General features: G+C 43.0%; 1 protein-coding gene across 1 annotated transcript in view; it reads left to right on the top strand.

Annotated features, from left to right (window-relative positions):
• LOC137521243 (PRKCA-binding protein-like) overlaps positions 1 to 25,501 on the top strand; it is a 329,979-nt gene that overhangs the window by 202,877 nt on the left and 101,601 nt on the right. Inside the window, exon 5 of the mRNA XM_068240230.1 lies at positions 675 to 725. Coding sequence (XP_068096331.1) covers positions 675 to 725 — 51 coding nt within the window. The remainder of the gene's footprint in view (positions 1 to 674; positions 726 to 25,501) is intronic.

Here is a 25,501-nt window from a genome sequence, read left to right as displayed (position 1 = left end):
CTGTAATTGCAGCAAAAGGTGGTTCTACAAAGTATTGACTCAGGGGGCCGAATAATTACGCACACCCCACTTTGCAGTTATTGATTTGTAAAAAATGTTTGGAATGATGTATGATTTTCGATCCACTTCTCACATGTACATCACTTTGTATTGGTCTTTCATGTGGAATTCCAATAAAATCGATGCATGTTTGTGGCAGTAATGTGACAAAATGTGGAAAACTTCAAGGGGGCCGAATACTTTTGCAACCCACTGTAGATAATTTCCGACAGGTCTGATCTGATTTCCAATTATTTTTCTGATTGATTTCCATAGAAGTGATCAGAAAATCTATCAGGAAAAAACGATCAGAAATTTGATTGGATCTGTCGGAAATTATCGATCCATCTATCTGATGGGAAATTGTATGGTATGTACCAGGCATAACTGTACTGCAAAGAAGATAACGTTTCCCAAATTAATTTAATGTGATGACAGCCCTGTTGTTCTCTGATGAAGGGAGGGGTGACATTGTACATTGATGACATTACTTTGAGACAAAAGTAAGTAGGATAAATGCGTTGGCAATAAAAAGTAGGGTAATGTTTTTTATTGAGTGTTATGCTAGACTGCTATTCTACTTTGAATTCTGTTTCATGAGTTGGTTTTAATATCTTACAAATTTTATTTTTCAGTCATACTGCTTAAAAGTGAAAGAAATGGACGATGAGGAGTACAGCAGTTTAGTAAGTATGATTATAATGAACTATTCAGCTTACAGTTGTGTTCAAAATTATTCAACCCCCACTGAAATTGAGTGTTTTGACATTGATTTTGATCATTTCAGTCATCTTGTTTACAATTAAATCAAAGAGGCACTTGTAAGTCAGACAAATATAACATAACATTTATAATGAAATAACCACAAATGTCTTTTCTGTGCTCACATCATTATCAGTTTTAATCAACCCCCAAGTGACATTCATTCTTAGTACTTAGTACAGCATCCTTTTCCAGTTGTAACAGCTTTTAAACGTGAAGCATAGCTTGACACAAGTGTCTTGCAGCGATCTACGGGTATCTTAGCCCATTCTTCATGGGCAAAAGCCTCCAGTTCAGTCACATTCTTAGGCTTGCGCGCTGCAACTGCTTTCTTGAAGTCCCACCAGAGGTTCTCAATCGGATTTGGGTGAATGCGATGGCCACTCCAAAATGTTCCAGCCTTTAATCTGCAACCATGCTCTAGTGGACTTGGAGGTATGCTTGGGATCATTGTCCTGTTGAAAGGTCCAACGCCTCCCAAGCCTCAGGTTTGTGATGGACTGTGTCACATTTTCAGCCAATATCTCCTGGTACTGAAAAGAATACATGGTACCTTGCACATGCTGAAGCTTCCCTGTACCTGCAAAAGCAAAACAGCCCCAAAGCATGATTGACCGCCCCCCCCCCCCCCATGCTACACAGTAGGCAAGGTGTTCTTTTCTTCATAGGCCTTGTACTTCCTCCTCCAAACATAGCATTGATCCATGGGCCCAAAGAGATCTAATTTTGTTTCATCAATCCACAGCACACTATCCCAAAACTTTGTTTGTGGTAATTTTTTTTGAATAATTTTGAACACAACTGTATGTACAGATAAATGTCTTGTGCACACTTTAAGGGAATTTCAGTCAATCCTTTGCAGTGCTGTCTCTCTCTTGGATCTGTAAAGATGTAGCTGAACCCCAGTACCATATCCTTTCTCTCACTCACAAAACTGGACACCAATATACTGTATATTTAATCATACAACTTTCCTTTCAAATAAGTTTTATTGATACAAGTATAAATTGCATTACAGGGTAGGCATTTAACTTAACAAAGTGTAGTGTAGGTTTATTAACACATACTGAGCTGGGTTTTGCATATAGTCCATATGAACATCTTGCAGCAATTTTGCCATTAACTTGAGAACCGGTATATAGATACTTTGGAATTTCCCATGGCTTGGGCTCCATTTTACCATGGTGAAAGGTCTCTCCCTGTATTCACTCGAGCCGATAAATAGTCCAATCCACTAGGGATAAGTGAGAGTCCTCCTTCTGACCTATTAACAGTCTAATCTATATTCAATTTTAAAAATTCAAAATTAACAATAATAACAGAAACAATATTCCTTGTACATCTTCCCAATTTTTCCTTTTATAAGTAGTGATATTAATAGTACTCCTCTACGTGTATTTTCAGCAAAAACTCGGTATACAGAGGCGCCAGAGTAGAGTAAAACGTTTTAAAAACCGCTTAAAAGGAGAGGGGGATGTTAAGGTGGACTCACCTCCCTCTTACAAAAAAAAGAAAACTTACTTGAGTCTCAATAAAACAGAATTGTCAAATAATTTATTCAACTCCACAAATGCAACGCGTTTCGCGGGCGTGACCCCGCTTCCTCAGGCAAAAATGGGAGCACAACTGGCATAAAAACAAAATATACACAAAATAACTACCCACAGAATTGCAACAATTGGCGCAGCAGATAATTGGTAGAGAACATAAAATTGCTTCATAAAGCATTGCTACAAAAAAACATTTTCCGCCCACATAAACACAGGGCCATGCAAACAAGCTTAGATGTCAGAAATCAAATAGCTAAGGCTTAATGCTCACAGATTAGAGGGTTCATATTGTGTGTCTCAAAGTGAAACAGTTACATGGTAGAGCTGGGTATAGGCCACGGTCTATTCCCAGATAGCATATAGAGCTTTATATGGACACAAAAAAGAATTAAAATAAACTGCAAGCATAAAGTATAAGGTAACTTACCTCAGTGGGTCAAGCAATAGGTTTGAGCGCCTCTGTGTCAGTATGAAGTGAGGCTTGCTTTAAATGGGAAGAGAGGTTAAACTGACAGGACTGAAGTCCAATCAGGAAATGTTTAGTCACACCTCGTGTTACCAAATACTTCCTGTTACCAACTTTGCACAGGAAGTGAATCTCTCCAGTGGGATAGTTACGAAATTCCCAACAGTGGCTGGGATGTGGGATAACCAGCAATAGCTGGATAGTGTAATGGTCAAGGGCGCTGCCTCTGACACAGACGACCCGGGTTCAAAACCCGGCTCCGCCAGTTCAGCAATTTTTTGTGGCAGCTAGACAATTCATGTAACTTTTAGCCATGGATGTTCGTATAAAGATGTATGTCACTGGGTGTGCACATGTATACATATGGATTCAGGTGTAAAACGGTAAAAATGGTACAATATAACAGTATGAGTGTTTTTTTAAAAAACCATATAAACATGCCAACAGTATATAATAAAAGTATACATGAGATAGAGCATAAGAGGCCTCCAATGATAAAAATGCTAACACAATGTTATTATAAAAATGTGGGTAATGATGATATAAATAAATAAACATACATATACATATACATGTATATATATATATATATATATATATATATATATATATATATATATATATATATATATATATATATATATATATATACACATATATATATATATACATACATACATACATACATACATACATAAAAACATAGACGCATAAAAGTAACATCTATAAATATTGACATTAATCATAAAAGTGGTCAAGAGTAAGAAAGATATAAAAGAGAGGACCATTAAAAGCATAAAAAAGGTTTGAAGTATAGATGGAGCTATTTACCTATAATTAAACACTTGGGAGGTGGGATCAAAATATTTTTTCTAAGACCTCATTTAGCCCTGTTGGTGTTAGGGTTTTGAGGATCTGTATCCACATCATCTCCCTATGCCGCAAAGTCTCAAAAACGTTAGTGGTGTTGGGGGGTAGAGATTCAATCAGAGTAATAGTGAATAGGTGTGGGTTGTTTTGGTGATGGGTGCCAAAGTGCCGGGAAACACTGTGGAGTGCATAATTATTAATGATGTTCCTTTTGTGTTGCCCAATTCTGGTTCTGGTGGTCTGGGTGGTCCGTCCGACATATTGCAGTTTGCAGGGGCATGATATTAGGTATATTACATTTTTGGTTTCACAGGTGATGTTTTGTTTGATCGTGAATTGAGTGTTGGTGGTAAATGATGGTAAATGATTGAAAGGAATCTGTTTGGGTTATACAGGAACAGGCCTGGCAGCGGGACTTTTGACAAGCCCGTGATCCTAGGAGTAGTGAGTTGGTGTGGTGGCTTGGTTCACTGGGTTGGATCATTTTCAGTCTGCTGGGGGCTAATAGGTTCCGGAGGTTGGGAGCCCTCCGAAAGGTAAGTGTTGGATTTTTTGGTAATGTGTTGAGATAATAAATTAAGAAAACTCAATCGAGATAGACTGGCCTATGCTGAGCATAGAGAAAGGGAAAGAAAGACCAGATTCCCACCAGCCTATCTGACACCTACACCGCCACCCCGAGCACCAGCACTACCGCCACCATTGATGAGTCTAAAAATTCCGGCACCCCAGAATAACATTTTTCCCCTGTACCCACCACCCCACCCTGTCCCGCCACCCACCTTTCCTCCACCCATACAGGCACCCACCACACCAATCCCCCCCCCCCCCCCCACCACCGGCCTACAACCCCCCTAAATTCAGTTTCGCCCACACAACCATGTTGGAAAAAACATTATTTAAAAATACTCCCTTCATGGGAACCACGACACTTTCTGTTGACCAAATACTCCCCACCACAACTCAAAAAAAACCCACATCCATTCCACACACAACCCAGATACTCAAAGCCAAACCCCCCAGGAACCACAACACCAAAACCAAAATCTCCAAGAAAACACCAGGTCCAAAACCCAATAAACCAACCTTCAAAGTAAATGAATGGCCCATGTATAGATTCTTGAGCGGTACCCATCCTGATACCCTATTCAAGGGGCATGATACAATTAATCACACTGGTCCTGAGGAAACCGCACACACCCCCAATTCTTCCCCTACAGATGATCTAAGAGCCTCCCAGCTGAGTGTGCATGATTCACCAACACAAATTCCAGCTTCTTGTTCAGATCTTTCCCAAACAGCTCAAGACCCCATGGTGGACACTCCCGACATAGTAATCTCACCCGAAACTAATACAATTACACCCTCCAACCCTTCAGATACAGCCCAAGCCGCAAGCCCATGTAGAGATGACAACCTTGACACCACCAGCACTATTTCGGCCTCTTTTTTAGATCTTCCCCCCTCACTGTCCCAGAATACCCTACTACTACCCATGCCCAACCCCATTGACAACAGAGTCCTGTTGAAACCAAAAGTCCCCTTGAAACGACCTCCCCCAAGCCCAGAAAAAGAGGATGCAGAGGAAAAGGAAAACAAAGAAAAAAGAAACAGATTCTTCACTTAAAGGACACTGGTCCCAAAATGCAGTCCATCTTCAATCTATCAAATCATACCCTAACCATGCGAGAAACAGAACTGTTGCAGAAGGGCCTCTCATTTTGTCCCACCAATTCATCTAGTATGTCTGAACTCTTCTCAGATTTAAATGCATATATCCGTAAACTTACCCTCAAACGCCACTTTGCCATGAAAAACCAACAGAATTCTGACACTGATACAGCCCTGATCATTACAGCTAATGACAGCATTCCCATTGTTTCCATAGACCCAGGGGAAATGGCCACAGAAAAATATATTACAACTCAAATAAAAGGAAAGTCTAGGTTCTACCCTACAGGCTCCAAAGGTAACTTTATCCCCACATTTTATGCCCTGGTTCTCGAGGATTTACAAAAACTCCCCCTAAAAAATTCTATCCAACAATCAAATCTAACCCCATCAGAAACTAGAGCCATCAAAACCTTACAGAATAATCATAACCTTGTTATTAAGCCGGCGGACAAGGGCGGAGGAGTGGTTCTACTGAACAGAGCTGATTACCTAGAAGAGGCATACCGACTACTTAACAACACTGATCACTACTCTCCGCTAGATCATGATCCCACTTTCGAATTTAACAATAAACTTAAAACATTCATCAATACGGCTTTTCTCAACGGTATCTTAACAAAAAACGAACGTTCTTTTATTATAAATCAGCACCCCAAAACACCCTTTTTTACTTTCTCCCTAAAATCCACAAAACACTCATAAAACCACCAGGCCGACCAATTATTTCCGGAATTGAATCTACAACCAGCAATTTATCTCGTTTTCTTGACCAACATCTCCAAACTCATGTTAAGGCACTTCCGTCATATTTAAAAGACTCCCAACATCTCATCCAACTCCTCAAAGATATAAACTGGCAATCCGATTTCCTTTGGTTAACCTGTGACGTCACCTCCTTATATACAAATATACCTCACCCATTTGGACTCACAGCCCTAAAATTCTTCCTAAACCAAAATCCAGACATGCCCATCGCCCAACAGACTTTTCTAATACAATGTGCAGAATTTATCTTAAAACATAATGCTTTTACATTTGCAGGAAACCATTACCACCAACAAACAGGCACAGCCATGGGTAGCTCATTTGCCCCTTCATATGCAAATCTAGCAATGGGCTACCTAGAATTTCTAAAATTCACTCCTGACAACCCCTTTTCATCAAACATAATTTTTTACCGCCGCTATATCGACGACCTAATCTTTATCTGACAAGGTGACCCCACACGCATTAATTTATTTTTAGAATTCCTTAACACCAACCCTGCCGGACTCCAATTTACCTGTCAATATAACCATAATTCCATAGAATATTTAGATCTCCTACTGTTCACTGATTCCATCCACATCAAAACCAAAACCCACTTTAAAAAGGTAGATGATAACAATTACATCCACTTTGACAGTCATCATCACCGCCCATGGACAACCAACACACCCTACAGCCAATACAGACGCATACACCGTAACTGCACAGACATTAAGGACTTCCATGAACAATCCAGAATACTTACAGGCAAATTCACTGACCATAACTATCCACGCAAACTCCTGAAGGATGCCAAACACAGGGCCCGGAATACCCATCAACTAGCCCAGACCCAACCCACACAATCAGCCAACCCCTCCGCCCTTTTTCCAAGGTTTATCACCAAATTTAGTATGCAACATAGTGCTATCAGAACCATTCTTTAGTCAAGGTGGGAAATCCTACAGCAGGATCCTTATCTACTCAACACATTACCAAAAAATCACTTACCTTTTCGGAGGGCTCCCAACCTCCGGAACCTATTAGCCCCCAGCAGACTGAAAATGATCCAACCCAGTGAACCAAGCCACCACACCAACTCACTACTCCTAGGATCACGGGCTTGTCAAAAGTCCCGCTGCCAGGCCTGTTCCTTTATAACCCAAACAGATTCCTTTCAATCATTTACCACCAACACTCATTACACGATCAAACAAAACATCACCTGTGAAACCAAAAATGTAATATACCTAATATCATGCCCCTGCAAACTGCAATATGTCGAACGGACCACCCAGACCACCAGAACCAGAATTGGGCAACACAAAAGGAACATCGTTAATAATTATGCACTCCACAGTGTTTCCCGGCACTTTGGCACCCATCACCAAAACAACCCACACCTATTCACTATTACTCTGTTTGAATCTCTACCCCCCAACACCACTAACGTTTTTGAGACTTTGCGGCATAGGGAGATGATGTGGATACAGATCCTCAAAACCCTAACACCAACAGGGCTAAATGAGGTCTTAGAAAAAATATTTTGATCCCACCTCCCAAGTGTTTAATTATAGGTAAATAGCTCCATCTATACTCCAAACCTTTTTTATGCTTTTAATGGTCCTCTCTTTTATATCTTTCTTACTCTTGACCACTTTTATGATTAATGTCAATATTTATAGATTTTACTTTTATGCATCTGTTTTTATGTATGTATGTATGTATGTATGTATATATATATATATATATATATGTATGTGTATGTATATATATATATATATATATATATATATATATATGTATGTATGTATATATATATATATATATATATATATATATATATATATATATATATATGTATATGTATGTTTATTTTTTTATATCATCATTACCCACATTTTTATAATAACATTGTGTTAGCATTTTTAGCATTGGCGGCCTCTTATGCTCTATCTCATGTATACTTTTATTATATACTGTTGGCATGTTTATATGGTTTCTTAAAAAAACACTCATACTGTTATATTGTACCATTTTTACCGTTTTACACCTGAATCCATATGTATACATGTGCACACCCAGTGACATCTTTATACGAACATCCATGGCTAAAAGTTACATGAATTGTCTAGCTGCCACAAAAAATTGCTGAACTGGCGGAGCCGGGTTTTGAACCCGGGTCGTCTGTGTCAGAGGCAGCGCCCTTGACCATTACACTATCCAGCTATTGCTGGTTATCCCACATCCCAGCCACTGCTGGGAATTTCGTAACTATCCCACTGGAGAGATTCACTTCCTGTGCAAAGTTGGTAACAGGAAGTATTTGGTAACACGAGGTGTGACTAAACATTTCCTGATTGGACTTCAGTCCTGTCAGTTTAACCTCTCTTCCCATTTAAAGCAAGCCTCACTTCATACTGACACAGAGGCGCTCAAACCTATTGCTTGACCCACTGAGGTAAGTTACCTTATACTTTATGCTTGCAGTTTATTTTAATTCTTTTTTGTGTCCATATAAAGCTCTATATGCTATCTGGGAATAGACCGTGGCCTATACCCAGCTCTACCATGTAACCGTTTCACTTTGAGACACACAATATGAACCCTCTAATCTGTGAGCATTAAGCCTTAGCTATTTGATTTCTGACATCTAAGCTTGTTTGCATGGCCCTGTGTTTATGTGGGCGGAAAATGTTTTTTTGTAGCAATGCTTTATGTAGCAATTATTTTATGTTCTCTACCAATTATCTGCTGCGCCAATTGTTGCAATTCTGTGGGTAGTTATTTTGTGTATATTTTGTTTTTATTCCAGTTGTGCTCCCATTTTTGCCTGAGGAAGCGGGGTCACGCCCGCGAAACGCGTTGCATTTGTGGAGTTGAATAAATTATTTGACAATTCTGTTTTATTGAGACTCAAGTGAGTTTTCTTTTATTGTAAGAGGGAGGTGAGTCCACCTTAACATCCCCCTCTCCTTTTAAGCGGTTTTTAAAACGTTTTACTCTACTCTGGTGCCTCTGTATACCGAGTTTTTGCTGATCTTCTAGTCCACCCTGGGTGGAGGGGTGCATCCCCATCTACTATCTACAGAGAGCGACTTCTTAACCTGAGTGGGGTCAGGTCCTAATGCTCCCCACCTGCATTTAAAGTGGTTGCCTATGGGTAAACCCGTGTTTGTGAGTATACAGTGGTGTGAAAAACGATTTGCCCCCTTCCTGATTTCTTATTCTTTTGCATGTTTGTCACACTCAAATGTTTCTGCTCATCAAAAACCGGTAACTATTAGTCAAAGATAACATAATTGAACACAAAATGCAGTTTTAAATGATGTTTTTTATTATTTAGTGAGAAAAAAAGCTCAAAACCTACATGGCCCTGTGTGAAAAAGAAATTGTCCCCTGAATCTAATAACTGGTTGGGCCACCCTTAGCAGCAATAACTGCAATCAAGCATTTGCGATAACTTGCAATGTGTCTTTTACAGCGCTCTGGAGGAATTTTGGCCCACTCATCTTTGCCGAATTGTTGTAATTCAGCTTTATTTGAGGGTTTTCTAGCATGAACAGCCTTTTTAAGGTCATGCCACAACATCTCAATAGGATTCAGGTCAGGACTTTGACTAGGCCACTCCAAAGTCCTCATTTTGTTTTTCTTCAGCCATTCAGAGGTGAATTTGCTGGTGTGTTTTGGTTCATTGTCCTGCTGCAGCACCCAAGATAGCTTCAGCTTGAGTTGACAAACAGATGGCCGGACATTCTCCTTCAGGATTTTTTGGCAGACAGTAGAATTCATGGTTGCATCTATCACAGCATGCCTTCCAGGTCCTGAAGCAGCAAAACAACCCCAGACCATCACACTACCACCACCATATTTTACTGTTGGTATGATGTTCTTTTGCTGAAATGCTGTGTTACTTCTACGCCAGATGTAATGGGACACGCACCTTCCAAAAAGTTCAACTTTTGTCTCGTCGGTCCACAAGGTATTTTCCCAAAAGTCTTGGCAATCATTGAGATGTTTTTTTAGCAAAATTGAGACGAGCCTTAATGTGGTTTGCGCCTTGGATTTCTTCCATGCAGGCCGTTTTTGCCCAGTCTCTTTCTTATGGTGGAGTCATGAACACTGACCTTAATTGAGGCAAGTGAGGCCTGCAGTTCTTTAGATGTTGTCCTGGGGTCTTTTGTGGCCTCTCGGATGAGTTTTCTCTGCGCTCTTGGGGTAATTTTGGTCAGTCAGCCACTCCTGGGAAGGTTCATCACTGTTCCATGTGTTTGCCATTTGTGGATAATGGCTCTCACTGTGGTTTGCTGGAGTCCCAAAGCTTTAGAAATGGCTTTATAACCTTTACCAGACTGATAGATTTCAATTACAGTACTTTTGTTCTTATTTGTTCCTGAATTTCTTTGGATCTTGGCATGATGTCTAGCTTTTGAGGTGCTTTTTTTCTACTTCTCTGTGTCAGATAGCTCCTATTTAAGTGATTTCTTGATTGAAACAGGTGTGGCAGTAATCAGGCCTGGGGGTGACTACAGAAATTGAACTCAGGTGTAATAAACCACCTTTAAGTTATTTTTTAACAAGGGGGGGCAATCACTTTTTCACACAGGGCCATGTAGATTTGGAGTTTTTTTTTCTCACTAAATAATAAAAACCATCATTTAAAACTGCATTTTGTGTTCAAGTAGTTTATCTTTGACTAATAGTTAACGATTTTTGATGAGCAGAAACATTTAAGTGTGACAAACATGCAAAAGAATAAGAAATCAGGAAGGGGGCAAATAGTTTTTCACACCACTGTACAGTATATATATACCGTATTTTTCGGACTATAAGACGCTCCGGACTATAAGACGCACCTAGGTTTAGAGGGCAAAAATTGGGGAAAAAGAAAAAATACTAAACATGGTGCGTCTATAGTGGCAGGGCATCTTATGGACCTTTTCCTTCTAAACTGTCCCTATCAAAGCTACACTTCCCACCTACATTAACCCCTGCTGCCCTCCCAGCTACATTCACTCACAGCCCTTCCTGCTACACTCACTCCCAGCCCTTCCAGCTACACTCACTCCCAGCCCTTCCAGCTACACTCACTCCCAGCCCTTCCAGCTACACTCACTCCCAGCCCCCTTCCAGCTACACTCACTCCCAGCCCCCTTCCAGCTACACTCACTCCCAGCTCCCTTCCAGCTACACTCACTCCCAGCCCCCTTTCAGCTACACTCACTCCCAGCCCCCTTCCAGCTACACTCACTCCCAGCCCCCTTCCAGCTACACTCACTCCCAGCCCCCTTCCAGCTACACTCACTCCCAGCCCCCTTCCAGCTACACTCACTCGCAGCCCCCTTCCAGCTACACTCCTGTACACCTACAATCACAACTACACTTCACAACAATCGCAGTTACACTAAACTTGCTTGGACGCCGCTCTCACCTATGCAGTGGCATGCTGGCATCCAGCGCTCAGGACACTTGACGCGGTGCGTTTGGTCATCAGCTCTATCAGTGGGCAGGTCACTGAAGTGCAGGGGCCATTACCGGGAACTCCACAGTCCACGTGCAGGACAGCCGGCGCACTCATCTTTGATCTCCGGCAGCATCCATCGCAGGCCCGGACTTCCCGCCCCTGATGTCCCGCCCCATCCATCGATGGCCTGGATATCCCCCGCCAGCCGCTGCATGCATCGCTGGCCCAGACCTCCCATCGCAGACTCCACAGTCCCCGTGGAGGACAGCAGGCGCACTTATCTTTGACCCGGACCTCCGGCAGCATCCATCGCAGGCCCGGACGTCCGGCCCCATCCATCGATGGCCTGGATATCCCCCGCCAGCCGCTGCATGCATCTCTGGCCCAGACCTCCCATCGCAGACTCCACAGTCCCCTTGCAGGACAGCCGGTGCTCCGGCGCATTGATCTTTTGCCCGGACCTCCCGCAGAATACATAGCAGGTCCGGATGTGCCACAACGTCCATCGCTGACCCGGAGCTTCCTACCCTTCCATGGCTGGCCTGGATTTCTCCAGCATACCGCTGCATACATCTCTGGCACCAATCTGCAGGACGAAAGAGGAGCTGTGGCAGCTTAATGACAGTTTGGTCATTCAAATCTCCGCAGCTGAGAAACACACGCAGGAGGAAGTTCGGAGCTGTGAAAGCTGGCAGATGTCCACTGCCAGTTAGCTCACAGATGTACGCCGCGGGGGGAGTGTGGCAAGCGGGTAAGCTATGAGCAGCTGCCACTCACTGAAGCAGAGTATTCGGCAAGCCCTGGATACGTAAGCTTATGTGTTGGGGGGGTCGGAATCGTATATTCGGACTATAAGACGCACTAACTTTCCCCCCCCATTTTGAGGGAAGAAAAAGTGCGTCTTATAGTCCGAAAAATACGGTACATAAAATTGTATTGAACTCTTCATTTTACCTGACAATACTGCACCATATTGGGCTCTCGATTCTCTTCTTGTTTTTAAGCAATGTATTTCCAGACACCTCATGAGTGTCTATTGGTTCTTATTTGCTCCCCTACCTTCCCTTGATGTGGATTAGTAGGTGTTTACTATATTTAGACTGTAACCAAGGGTCCCAGATACCCAAAAATTGTTGTGTATTTTCTAGCAATAGGTCTGTCAAATACTCGTTTAGACAGATATTATTAATTTTGTTCAGTAGAGTATCCCATTCTATCCTATCCTTCTTCCAATCTCTAGCCACCTGTAGTCTTGCTACAGTTACAACAATAACAATAATATTTATATAGCGCTTTTCTCCCTGGGGACTCAAAGCGCTGTGACCCTGCATTATGCAGTCTCAAAGGCTAGGGAAAAGAGGTGAGTTTTTAGCCTTTTTTTAAAGCTGTCCAGAGAGGGAGCCTCTCGTACTGATTGTGGAAGTGAGTTCCATAGTAGGGGCTGCGTAGGAAAAGGCCCGAGCACCAAATGTTAAGTGTACCCTGGGAATAACCAGCTTCATCTTGTTGGCAGAGCGGAGGGTGCGTGGAGGGGCTGCTATGTATTTGGGTCCCATGTGGTGTAGAGCCTTGAATGTCAGCAGGCAGATATTAAAATTGATTCTCCATTTTACTGGTAACCAATGAAGAGTTTGCAGTACTGGGGTGATGTGTGAGCTGCGGGGGGCATTGGCTAGGAGTCTGGCTGCAGCATTCTGTGCTAGCTGTAAGGGGCGCAGAACCTTTTCTGTAGATCCGATGAACAGGGCGTTGCAGTAGTCTAGGCGGGAGGATACAAATGTATGAACCAGGGCAGGTAGGTCTTCAGCTGGGATAAGGTGTTTGATTTTCGCTATATTTCTTAGATGAAAGAAGGAAGACTTGACGACAGCTGATATCTGCTGTTTGAGTTTTAGATTTCCATCCAGGATCACCCCAAGGTTTCGCACAGAGTCTTTATACTGTACAGTATCTCCCCCAATTGCTAGTTTGAGGTGGTGAGCGTTTTGAACTTTATCCATCATGTGTGGACCACCTACCACCAACACCTCTGTTTTGTAAGAGTTCAACCTCAGCCAGCTGGTGTTCATCCAATTTTGTAAATCCACTAGACACGCATTTATGGATGCTGATGGGTCTTGGGTGCCAGGCTTGAAGGACAGATACAGTTGTGTGTCATCTGCATAACAATGGTATCCTAGGCCATAGTTCTGGATTATTTTGCCCAGTGGGAGCATGTAGACTGCAAAGAGTAATGGTGATAGTACAGAACCCTGTGGAACTCCATAGGGAAGTGGCACTGGATTTAAGTAGTGTGTGCCCAGACATACTTGCTGTGTCCTGCCAGATAGGAAGGTCTGAAACCAGCTAAGAACAGTACCCCTTAGGCCACAGTAATTCTTCAGTCGCTGGATTAGTATTTCATGATCCACAGTATCAAATGCTGCAGACAAGTCAAGAAGAATCAAAATTGAGCAATCACCCTTGTCCCTTGCAGTAAGTAGATCGTTCATTACTCGGACTAATGCCGTTTTAGTGCTGTGCCTTTTCCTGAATCCTGACTGAAAAGTATCAAAGATGTTGTTATCTGTAAGCCTGGCTTCCAGCTGGTTGGCGACTACTTTCTCGATAACTTTTGATAGGAATGGTAAGTTCGCCACCGGTCTGTAGTTGGTTACAGAATCAGGATCTAGTGATGGTTTCTTCAAGAGGGGTTTTATGATCGCTTTCTTTAGTTCTTCTGGGAAAAGTCCACTTTGCAAGGAGCACTGAGTGATTTTGTGAAGTGCAGCCACTTCACAAAAGTTAGACTTTTTTGCGGTAGTTTATTTTCTTTATTTGTAAGTAAAGGCAAGAAAATATTTAAAAGTGCATTTTGGGGTGTTTTATGTATAGGTTTACCTATTATTTCTGATCCTAGTGTATAGATTCTATCCCACCAACTAGCTACTGTTTTGCAGTTCCACTAAATATGATAGAAAGAACCCAAGGAACCACAACCTCTAAAGCAGGTAGGTGAGGAGGATTTGGAAAACTTGGCTATTCTCTCAGGAGTGAGATATGTCCTAAATAATAATTTTAAAGAGGTCTCAGTGATAGAAATGTTTCTAGAGCATCTCGATGTTTTATCCCAAATTTTTTCCCTACTTTCCCCTGGAATATTTAGGCCCAAGTCTTTCGCCCATTCCAGTTGATACTTATGTTTAGGGTTTAGCTCATCAACTTGTAGTAAAGTATATATTTGGGATATACCTTTATCAAAGAGGTCATGGTTCCTATGGGCTCTCTCCAATGTCGTGAACATAGGCGTTGATGGAAATTGGCCCCAATTCTTTATGATATATGCTCTTAACTGCATGTATCTAAAGAATTCAGTCTTGGGAACATTCCACTTATCAATTAGTTCTTGCCACGTTAGGATGTGTCCTCCTGATATCATATCTGAAGGTCTATTAAGTCCTGAATTAGACCACCATCCGTAATTTCTCAGCGATTCTCCTGGCTGAAAGGAAGGATTATTGAAGAAGGTAGCTTTGTTAGCTTTGTTGGCTAGAAAATAATTTCTTTGCCCCAGCCATCTGAATGTGCATGCCACTTCTTCCGTTAAGATAGCGTCTATTTGCTCCTTAATATGGCGTATCTGTCTCAGAATGTTCTTAGACATATTTTGGGCGTGATCATTATATAATTTATGTAAGGTTCGTTCGAGATCTTCCCTGGTTCTATTTTTATCTTTCTTGTTCTGGGCATTAAGGGAGATTATATGCCCTCTTATAAATGTTTTGTGTGCTTCCCATCTGGTACTCGTGGAAGTGTCCCCACTTTTGTTTAAGGAAAAATATTCTTTAATGTGTTGTTCTAAAATTTCCACATTCTTGGAATGGTTTAATATATGAGGAGATAATCTCCACCTTAGTTTATTCGAAGTAACGTTGTGTAAAGGAGAGAAGGTGGTGGATACCATGGAGTGGTCTGACAGAGGAGAGTGGAGAATCTTAGAGTTTACCATCCCTGTTATAAGAGCTCTTGAGGCATAGATGTAATCTATTCTCGATGAGCTTAGATGATGATGTGAAAAAAAGGTAAATTCAATTTTATTGGGGTGGGCTTCTCTCCAAGTATCCACTAAGTTCATTTCTTTCCACAAACTAAAGAAAGATTTAGGAGGTGACGGTCTGGTCTTTTGTCCCCCTCTGCTACTACAATCCTTTGTTGGGTAACTGGCTGTGTTCAAATCACCTGCTACTATTATATTGTGAGCTTTTAATTTCCTAATCCTTTCTAATATCTCAGCAAAAAAATGCACCATTTTTTTGTGGATGGAGCGTAAAGGGAAACAAACAGGATCTCTTTACCATATATTTCTCCCAGAATCATCAGTATCCTTCCTTCTTTATCAGAATACTTATCCTTCAAAATGAAGGGGAGGTTTTTATTAATAAGTATAGCTACTCCATTCCTTTTGGCACTTGGGTGACAAGAGAAGTAGCATGTGGGGTAGTCTTTATGGAAGTATTTGGGGATATTTTTTTTAGTAATATGTGTTTCCTGGATCATTATCACGTCTGCATTCTTATTTCTGTAGGAGTTGAGACATTTGAGTCTCTTTTGTGGGCTGTTAAGCCCTTGTGCATTATGTGTGAGTACTTTCATGTGGATGAGTAAGAGTTGGGCCGCTAATGATACTGAGGTGTCCTGAGAGAAGTATATGGGATAGGATTGTCTTAATTAGGAAAGATGTATAAACGTCAATATACTTATAAACAAACACATGAACATATAACAAAACTACAAAACAGAGTGAATTACCAAGCTTACGGTAATCTACCTTACATTGATGTTTCCCCAGTAAGTAGGGATTCTCCTTACTAGGAGACATCACAGATGGAGAACTTGTTGTGGCAGCAAATTGCCGGGGATGGCATTACCTATATATTATCATTATCTTATTTCTGTACTTAGTAACAGCAGAGTATATAGATATAAATGATTGGCCTATATATATATACGTCCAATATATAAACGGCTGATAGGGGGAGTGGTATATAATTGGGTTTACCCCATATACTAGTGAGATGTGGAGGGTTAACATTCCCTCTTTTTGAGGAGAAATTATTGATTCAACTGTAGAGACAGATTGAGTGAGTTCCGCTTTTCTAGTAGCATAAATCCACTATTCATTTCACTGACCCTGCATTCTTCGTCGAGGTAGGGATCTTGGAGAGAGTGATAGGTTTTTCTTTGGATTTTTTTGAAGTTGGGTGCTGTACTTCCTGCCAGTCTCTTTGTATCCTTTTAGTAGCTTTAGAGGTATCCATCGCTGAGAGGTCTCCTTGATCCAGTAGGCCCTGATCTTTTAATAATTTCAGACCCTCTTGGAGATTGGTTATCTGAACTCTTTTATGGCCTAGCATGAAAGACAAGGCAAAGGGGAACCTCCACTTATATATATATAGAATAGCCTTTTTTTGCAAGATCGTTGGGATCGGTTTTAGGGATCTGCGTTTGGCTAGCGTTAGAGGTGAAATATCGGGGAAGATCTGCACTTTCTGATCCCCTATTCCATTTGGCCTCATGTCTCTTATAGCTCTTAAGATCTCCTCTTTAGTCTCGTGGTAGTGCATTTTTAAAATTGTGTCTTTGGATAACTGCTGCGTGGAGCCTTCAGCGCTCTATGAATCCTGTCGAATCTTAATAGTTCCTCTGTAGCATCAGGTAGTAAAGCTTTAACCACTTGCCGACCGCCCCCAGCCGATGGGCGGCGGCAAAGACTGGGCCTAAACGATCGCAATACGCCCATCGGCGGAGGCGGCGGCAGGCGTGGTTATGCGGTGATCGCGTCATTCGTGACGCGATCAGCCGCCGGCGACTGGCTCCGCCCCCCTCGCGCTGTAACCCGCCGGCCGTTTGGAAGCGCCGGCGGGTTACTAGCACCCGGATCGCCGCATGTACTTAGTATAATAGGCTTTGTAATGTATACAAAGCCTATTATACTGGCTGCCTCCTGCCCTGGTGGTCCCAGTGTCTGCACCAAGCACACTGATCCTGCCCCCCCTTCCCTCTGATCGCCCACAGCACTCCTCAGACCCCCCCCCCCCCCTGCCCACCCCCCAGACCCCTGTTTGCACCCAATCACCCCCCTAATCACCCATCAATCACTCCTTGTCACTATCTGTCAACACTATTTTTTTTAACCCTAAACTGCCCCCTGCTCCCTCCAGATCACCCCCCACCCCTCAGATTCTCCCCGGACCCCCCCCCCCCTGTGTACTGTATGCATCTATCCCCCCTGATCACCTACCAATCACCTGTCAATCACCCATCAATCACCCCCTGTCACTGCCACCCATTAATCAGCCTTTAACCTGCGGGCAATCTGATCACCCACCCACACCAATAGATCGCCCGCAGATCCGACATCAGATCACCTCCCAAGTGCAGTGTTTACACCCCAAAACACATTATACTACTTCTCCTGAGTACGGCAATACCACATGTGTGGCACTTTTTTGCACCCTAACTGTGCTAAGGGGCCCAAAGTCCAATGAGTACCTTTAGGATTTCACAGATCATTTTGAGACATTTGGTTTCCAGACTACTCCTCACGGTTTAGGGCCCCTAAAATGCCAGGGCAGTATAGGAACCCCACAAATGACCCTTCTAGAAAGAAGATACCCCAAGGTATTCCGTTAGGAGTATGGTGAGTTCATAGAAGATTTTATTTTTTGTCACAAGTTAGCGGAAAATGACACTTTGTGAAAAAACACAATTAAAATCAATTTCCGCTAGCTTGTGACAAAAAAAATAAATCTTCTATGAACTCACCATACTCCTAACGGAATACCTTGGAGTGTCTTCTTTCTAAAATGGGGTCATTAGTGGGGTTCCTATACTGCCCTGGCATTTTAGGGGCCCTAAACCGTGAGGAGTAGTCTGGAAATCAAATGTCGCAAAATGACCTGTGCAATCCTAAAGGTATTCATTGGACTTTGGGCCCCTTAGCGCAGTTAGGGTGCAAAAAAGTGCCACACGTGGTATTGCCGTACTCAGGAGAAGTAGTATAATGTGTTTTGGGGTGTATTTTTACACATACCCATGCTGAGTGGGAGAAATATCTCTGTAAATAGACAATTGTGTGTAAAAAAAAATAAAAATTTGTCATTTACGGAGATATTTCTCCCACCCAGCATGGGTATGTGTAAAAATACACCCCAAAACACATTATACTACTTCTCCTGAGTACTGAAATACCACGTGTGGCACTTTTTTGCAGCCTAACTGCGCTAAGGGGCCCAAAGTCCAATGAGCATCTTTAGGCTTTACAGGGGTGCTTACAATTAGGTACCCCCCAAAATGCCATGACAGTGAACACACCCCACAAATGACCCCATTTTGGAAAGTAGACACTTCAAGGTATTCAGAGAGAAGCATAGTGAGTCCGTGGCAGATTTCATTTTTTTTTGTCGCAAGTTAGAAGAAATGGACATTTTTTTTAATTATTTTTTTTTGTCACAGTGTCATTTTCCACTAACTTGTGACAAAAAATAAAATCTTCTATGAACTCACCATGCCCCTCAGTGAATACTTTGGGATGTCTTCTTTCCAAAATGGGGTCATTTGGGGGGTATTTATACTATCCTGGAATTTTAGCACCTCATGAAACATGACAGGTGGTCAGAAAGTCAGAGATGCTTCAAAATGGGAAAATTCACTTTTGGCACCATAGTTTGCAAACGCTATAACTTTTACCCAATCCAATAAATATACACTGAATGTTTTTTTTTTTTTATCAAAGACATGTAGCAGAATAACTTTCGCGCTCAAATGTATAGGAAATTTTACTTTATTTGAAAAATATCAGCACAGAAAGTTAAAAAAGTCATTTTTTTTGACAAAATTCATGTCTTTTTTGATGAATATAATAAAAAGTAAAACTCGCAGCAGCAATCAAATAGCACCAAAAGAAAGCTGTATTAGTGACAAGAAAAGTAGGTAAAATTCATTTAGGTGGTAGGTTGTATGACCGAGCAATAAACCGTGAAAGCTGCAGTGGTCTGAATGGAAAAAAAGGCTCTGGTCCTTAACCTCCTTAGCGGTATGGACGACTTAATACGTCCATTACCGCCGGAGGTCGCCGCTCAGGCCCCGCTGGGCCGATTTGAATTTTTTTTTTTTTAAACACGCAGCAAGCACTTTGCTTGCTGCGTGTCTCACCTGATCGCCGCCGCCGATCTGCCGCCGCTCGCCGCGATGCAGGGCCCCCCAGGCGAGACCCCGTGCGCTGCCTGGCCAACCAGTGCCAGGCAGCGCTGAGGGGTGGATCGGGTCTCCCTGTGACGTCGCCGACGTCGATGACGTTACGACGTGCGTCGCCATGGCGACGGGGGAAGCCCTAAAGGAAATCCCGTTTCAGAACGGGATTTCCTTATGGCTTACAGTGCCGGGGGCGATCAGAGGGGTGGGAGGGATGCGGAAGGGAGGGGGGCATCATGTAGCTAGCGCTAGGCTAGCTACATGATTGAAAAAAAAAGCGTTGCGATGCCCCCTGGCGATCTTTAATAGAACGCCAGGGAGGTTAAGGGGCGAAAGGACTGTGGTCCTCAAGTGGTTAAATAAAGTGAAAGTATATCCCTTTATATCAGTAACTGAATCTGGTACAGCTCTTATTCTCAAATTGTCTCTTCTTCCTCGGTTGTCCATATCCTCCAGCCACGCTTCCATCTCTTGTTGTTTCTCATCCTGCTCTGACTGTTTATTTTGTTTGGCTGTAATGGCGTCCGCAGTGTCGTCTGCTCTTACCTCCAGAGAATGTATCCGGGAGCCCAGCTCATCTATTTGGGATGATAAGGTAGATGTTGCAGATCTAATTTCATTCCGGAGTACCTCTTTCAGATCTGCAATCAGATCCGGAATATCTTTCAGCGAGAACTCCGTGCTTTGAGACTCTTCTGGCAGGGCCTCTGTTGCGCTCTTGTTCTCTGCCGCTCTGACCGCCTCCATCTTGGATGTGGTGCTCTCTCGTAGGCGGAAGAAATCTAAAGCCTTCGCCGCGCTGTCTCTGCCTTTGGATGTGCTTTGCTGCATCTTGTGCGTCTCCCGTAGCCTCTCCGCTGTTTTTATCTCCCCTCGCTCTGCTGGAACTAAGTGTTTTTCTTCATAAGGCTTCTCCCCGGAGCGGAGCACACGGGATGAGTGACTATCTCATCTCGCGCCGCGCATGCGCCCCCTTAATCATACATCTTAATGAGGCTTCCTTGCTTGAAGCTTTATAAAAAAAATTTTTATATTTTTTTACCTAAGTGTTTTTCTAGTTAGTTGTTTAAGTACTTGGATCTTGCTAGAAGGCTTCAGAGGTGATGGAATGCCTGGCTGACATTGCCCATCATCAATAGCCTGGAAGAAGCTAAATAAGCTCACTCAGAAAAGAGAAAAAAAACTAGGTAGATGAAACCCTCACCCTGTGCACATGAATCAAGGCACTGCTATATGTTTTTGATGTTCTTATCATTCACTTATTTAAAGCCCATGAATACAGATTTAAATATCTTACTTGCATACTACCACATCATGGGGTATTGTCACCCGGTGGTTATGGAGAGAAACAGGAGGAGGCAATCCAGCATACAGGTTAGTGTACTCTCCACTAAAACACTCGGGGGCCCGACTGGCGGTAGCGACTGGGGGAACATATTACATGGGGAGACATGGAGGCCCCGGCAGGTGATAGGAGCTCAAGGGGTGACATGGGGGCCCTACCGGCGATAGCAGCTTGCCCCAGGGGGACCTCATAGCTGGGGGAGACAATAGACAGAGGCAGATCCACAGATTTCCAGTAGATTACATGCAGAAATCTATTGAAAATTAGTGTACAATACGAGATTCGATCAGAAAGGGATTTATCTGATAATCGAATCTGCTTGCCATCTGCCAATATATGGGCACCTTAAATCTTAATCTGCTTATCTCTTCCTTTCATGTTGTAAAAAGTCACAGAAAAACACTTTTGTTTCCTGCATCCTTACATCTGTTAACCATGTGTACCGTATATACTCGCATGCAAGCCGAATTTTTGACCCCAAAAAAGTGGCCCAAAAGTGGGGTCTCGGCTTGCATGCGAGCCATCACTACTGAGAGGTGCATGCAGATGAGGGCCGCCATCCTTCCTAGCACCCCCGCACGTTCCCCCCCCCCCCCCCCCCCCCGGAGCGGAGCGGCAGTGAGACCTTGCCGCTTTGCTCTCACCTATTAAATGCTGCCGCCCGGGTCTTTCCCTGTATTCTCCGATGGTGTTTTTCTTCTCTCACCCCCTCGCGCTGCTCTCCCCTGTTCTGTCAGCTGCCCGGACACTGCGTGATGCCAGGCATCCTCTTCGCGCTGTAATTGGCTGTCAATGCTACACTTCCTCCCGACGGGCCTAGTTACCGTGGAGACCCATCCCCTTCACCGCTCGAGACACGCGGGTAACTCCAGCGCTTGCACGCACATCCGCCCTGCCGGACCTCCAACATCCAGGCAACCTACACTGACAGAGCGTGGGAGAGCAGCGTGAGGGGGTCACAACACAAGAATACAGGGGAAGACTCGGGAGAGAGGCTCGAGGGGATGCCAGTGTCCTGTGTTCTGGGCAGCCAACAGCGCTAAGGGGGTCAGAGGAGAATACAACAGAAGAATATACTGGACTCAGGCAGCAGCATTTAACAACTGGCAGCACAATGCCCGGCTGTATCCTGTGGCAGACAAGAGAGCCAGGAGAATGGGCAGAGGAGGAAGAGAGAGGCCAAGGGAAAAACCACATTTAGGAAATGCCCAGGCAGCTGCAGTTAACATGTGAGAGCAATGTGGCTAGGCCTCACCTCACTCAGTACAGGCTGCACATCAGTAGCGCATTACAAGTCAGCCATACATGCCACTCTGCTCCTGGGGTAGGATCTATATACATACATACATCTATATACATACATACATACATACATACATTTGCTCCGCTATTACACATAAATATTATTAATCTAAATATTAATAATCAATACTGTCCTTCCAAAAAAAGAAATAATTATTGTTAAAACCTATAATATAATTAAATACTTTGAAATACATTTATTGCTGAATTTTGCCAGTGATACTTCCAGTGACAGTAAAACATTTTCATAAGATTGTTTATGTTCTTCTTGCTTGAAGGACGTCTAAGCTAGCTGAACAGTCATAGCTGATAACACATGATGTTTTGGGAACAGGCCTTATAAAAAATATAAAAACAAGGGCTTTTCCCAATTAGTTAAACATGATGAAATGCTGACATATGCCGGTTGAAGTTATTATATTTATTCATAAGAAAGGCAAATATATAGAACATGATTTTATATTTAATGTTAACGTGCAGTTATATCTTAATTGTTTTAAGAAGAATTATCTAATAAGCTTTATATTTATATAAGTATATTAGAAACCCTGTATGTTTCAATGAGCCTTAAATTGCTGAAGACTCTCACAGGTCTGGTTACAGTGTCAACCTGACCAATCTTATTTCTGTGAAAGAACAGACACATAATTAGCACATGGGGACATTATAAGAAATGTGTCATGAATTACATTGTTTACTGTTTGGAAGTTCAATGTCTGGGTCCAAAAAGTCAACCAGCAGACAAGATGGCTGGTGACGTCCATTTTTAATTAACTGCATCAGAAATTACCTAATCAGAATGTGCAAACATTGCAAACCTACGTTAATACGTTAAGATAAGGTAATTAAGAAAATTATAAACAATAATATTATGACTTGGGTATTCAAAACATGATAAAGCATTGATGCACGGAAGCTATAGCCAATCAGAACCTGGGATCCAGGGAAATTCCAGATTAGGCAGCCATATTGCATCCTATCCTTATACAAGTAGGAGCTGAAAGCTCATAGTTTGCAGAAGCCCAACAATCTCCTGAGAAGACACATGATCAGAAGCTACCTTCCCACACGTGGTTCTAGATGCTGAAGAGATGACAGAGAAGGGGTAATATGCTTAATAGTCTGGTGATTTACTTTATTAATTTTTCAGCATTAAGTTCTGTTAAGATATTAGCAAGAAGGGAGGCGCATGCGCGGTGAGCCTGAGATGGCCGCTTGAGGACAGAGCTCCGCTCAGTGCCCGCACAGATTCCGCCGCAATCAGCCTCATCTACGCTCCTGACGAGCGGCGCACACGGAGATCAGTACCCGAGGACTCACCCACCCGGATGGCTGCCAAATCCGCCTCCAGAACGACCCCACAAGCAGGCACTATAGATCGGTTCGTCCGACCCTCCTCCACCCAAGATGGCGCCGACCACGCTGCCTCCTCCGGCTCCTCACAGCCTGCACAGCAGCCACAGTCTGGCCCATTCCCACAGCACAGAGAAGAGGTGCCCAGAGAAGAGGTGCCGCTGACCACAGCTACACTGGAGGCGACCTTGGACAGACACTACAGGTCCCTCCATGACTCCCTGCAGCAGGTAATCCTCTCAGCCCTGAAAGATCTTAAAGGGGAAGTCACAGCTCTGGGGGATCGCACTAGCTCCCTAGAAGGGAAACTAGATGCACTGACACTTAAACAGCAGGACATGGAGGATGAACAGCGCATTATACAGAATGATTTGAAAGCCATTAGAATTGCCCAGGAGGATAATGAGAATAGAGAGAGGAGACAGAACATTAGAATCAAGGGCATGTCAGCATCTGTTACAAATGACTTACTAATTCCGCATCTCATGGAACTGTATAAATCCATTGTGCCTGACCAACCAGATGAGTTCTGGAGAATGGACCGAGCACATCGATCATTAGGAGAGAGAAAGACGAATATACGTCAACCCAAAGATGTAATAATCAGACTCCATTATTATGAGGCTAAGGAAGCAATAATGCGTGCTATACGAAACACCCCCAAAATATCTTTCAAAGGAGATGATCTCTTTATATATAATGACTTATCTCTAATTACCCTGGCAAAGAGAAGGGCCTTCAAGCCAATTACACAACTACTATCTGACGCAAAGATAGCATACACTTGGGGCTTCCCGTTTCGCCTCCGAGTCACTAGGCAAGGGGTCTTGTTTACACTTACTGACCTAGATGATGCCCCCTTCTTCTTGAAACAACTGGGTCTCCGTCTACCATCGACGCTTTCCACACAACAGACCTCCTCACCCTATGCAAGATCCCCGCCAAGAAAGATACGCCATGTTGCTGAGTGGTCTAGAGTTCCAGTACGCAGCCTAACCTATACAGATGCGACAGATGACATGGAAGCTTTACCAAGCTGAACTGTTCCTAGCAGAAATCTAGTCGCCTACGCATAATTCTTTTACTATCCAGGGATCCTTTATGCTATATTGATTGCTAACTATTGCTAATGCTTTAGGTTAAATCCTGATCTCCTACACCTATTTCCACTAGGATGGCGGACCCTGGGCTCCGAGGGGCTAACCCTGGTCACCCGCATGTACCTCCGGAAAGTTGTTCAGGAGACTGACTGGCCCCTTCGAGAACCAGTCACTCCCCGACAGCTTGCTCTAATACAACTATCTTTAGTTGTCCTTCTTTGTTGCCACATCTTTAACAGTGGCCATTATAAATACGAAACTAGTCTAAAAATGTTGCATTGTATGCTTAAATTGCTACCTCCTACAGGTCTTTTTACTACCTTCCTTTCTTTTTCTGCTCCCTTCTATTCTGCTTATCCTCTGTACCAAATGGTTACCAAATTTCTATACGATCACACTTCTATCTCAGATAATGGTTAAACTATACTCTCTAAATGCTATGGGTCTAAATATTCCACAGAAAAGGATGTCTCTACTGAGAGACCTACGGAAACTTGATGCAGTTCTAGTCCTGCTTCAAGAGACTCATCTGACCTCTCGGGACTCCGTACGTCTCCACAATAGATACTATCCCGATGTATATCTTGCCTCTGGGCC

This window comes from Hyperolius riggenbachi, chromosome 6 (genome assembly GCF_040937935.1).
Source record: "Hyperolius riggenbachi isolate aHypRig1 chromosome 6, aHypRig1.pri, whole genome shotgun sequence".
Classification (NCBI taxonomy): domain Eukaryota; kingdom Metazoa; phylum Chordata; class Amphibia; order Anura; family Hyperoliidae; genus Hyperolius; species Hyperolius riggenbachi.
This window is presented reverse-complemented; position numbering and strand designations above follow the sequence as displayed.